At 48.4% G+C, this 856-nt stretch overlaps 1 protein-coding gene across 1 annotated transcript in view; it reads left to right on the top strand.

The window, feature by feature from the left end:
- Positions 1-203: 203 nt before the first annotated feature.
- Positions 204-856, top strand: part of TEOVI_000832500 (uncharacterized protein) — a gene marked incomplete at both ends in the record, with an annotated part of 1,215 nt that continues 562 nt past the window's right edge. The window contains one exon of the mRNA XM_067221579.1: positions 204-856. Coding sequence (XP_067077680.1) covers positions 204-856 — 653 coding nt within the window.

Genomic DNA, 856 nt, shown 5'->3' on the forward strand with positions numbered 1-856 from the left:
CAAAAAGTTATGAAACTCGGCCGACCAGAAATGCAAGTCGTTTGCTTTTATTTTTCAAACTAGCGTCACCGGACCAGAAGACAGACAAATAGAAAACTCCTGTCAGTGCGCCAAAAACCAAAATAGTCTGGCATAATAAAGTGGCGACAAAGAAAAGCACAGACAGCGGTCAGAGCACAACGGACAACACGCGAAACAAAAAAATGATCTTCAAACGAAGTGGCTACCCTTCGGCAGAGCGTTTAAAAGCAGTGGCATTAACAGCAGCAGTGATTTCACTGGCGACGAGGACAGCGCAAACAACAGGCGTCGAACCAGCGTCAAAGAAAGTAAACAATCTTTGCAGGGAAAGCAAATACACCAGACACCTCGCAGACCACATCCTCCGAAACAGCGAACCGCCAACAACTCAACTGGCAAACCTCCAAACTTACGCAGATGCGTGGGAGCTACTCGCACACACCAACACGGCCACTAAGCTGAAGGCGGCAGCCTATGCATTAGCATCTAAAGCAAAAAGCGAACACAATACAGCCGGTGCAACCGCTATGCAAAAAAGAAAAGCAGCCACGGAAGCAGCCGACATACTAACAAAACGATCACAGGCAGCAAAAAGATTGCTGGGAATGGCCCTAGAATTAAAAACAGGAACAGCAGCAGTGGAGGCAACAGCGGTCGGCGACAATACACCACAAAAAGTGTGTGAACATACGGTACAACCGGTGATGACAGAAGCAGAGGCCTGTACTGACACACCAGCAGCAAACATGGAGCCGGAAAGCGTCCCGGTAGAACTGAACGCAAAAACTAAAATCAAACTGCTAAAAGCAACCGACCTGCGACCGCGCCCAATGAA

The sequence above is a fragment of the Trypanosoma equiperdum genome (genome assembly GCF_001457755.1).
Source record: "Trypanosoma equiperdum strain OVI genome assembly, contig: ctg_1468, whole genome shotgun sequence".
NCBI classification, from domain to species: Eukaryota; Euglenozoa; class Kinetoplastea; order Trypanosomatida; family Trypanosomatidae; genus Trypanosoma; species Trypanosoma equiperdum.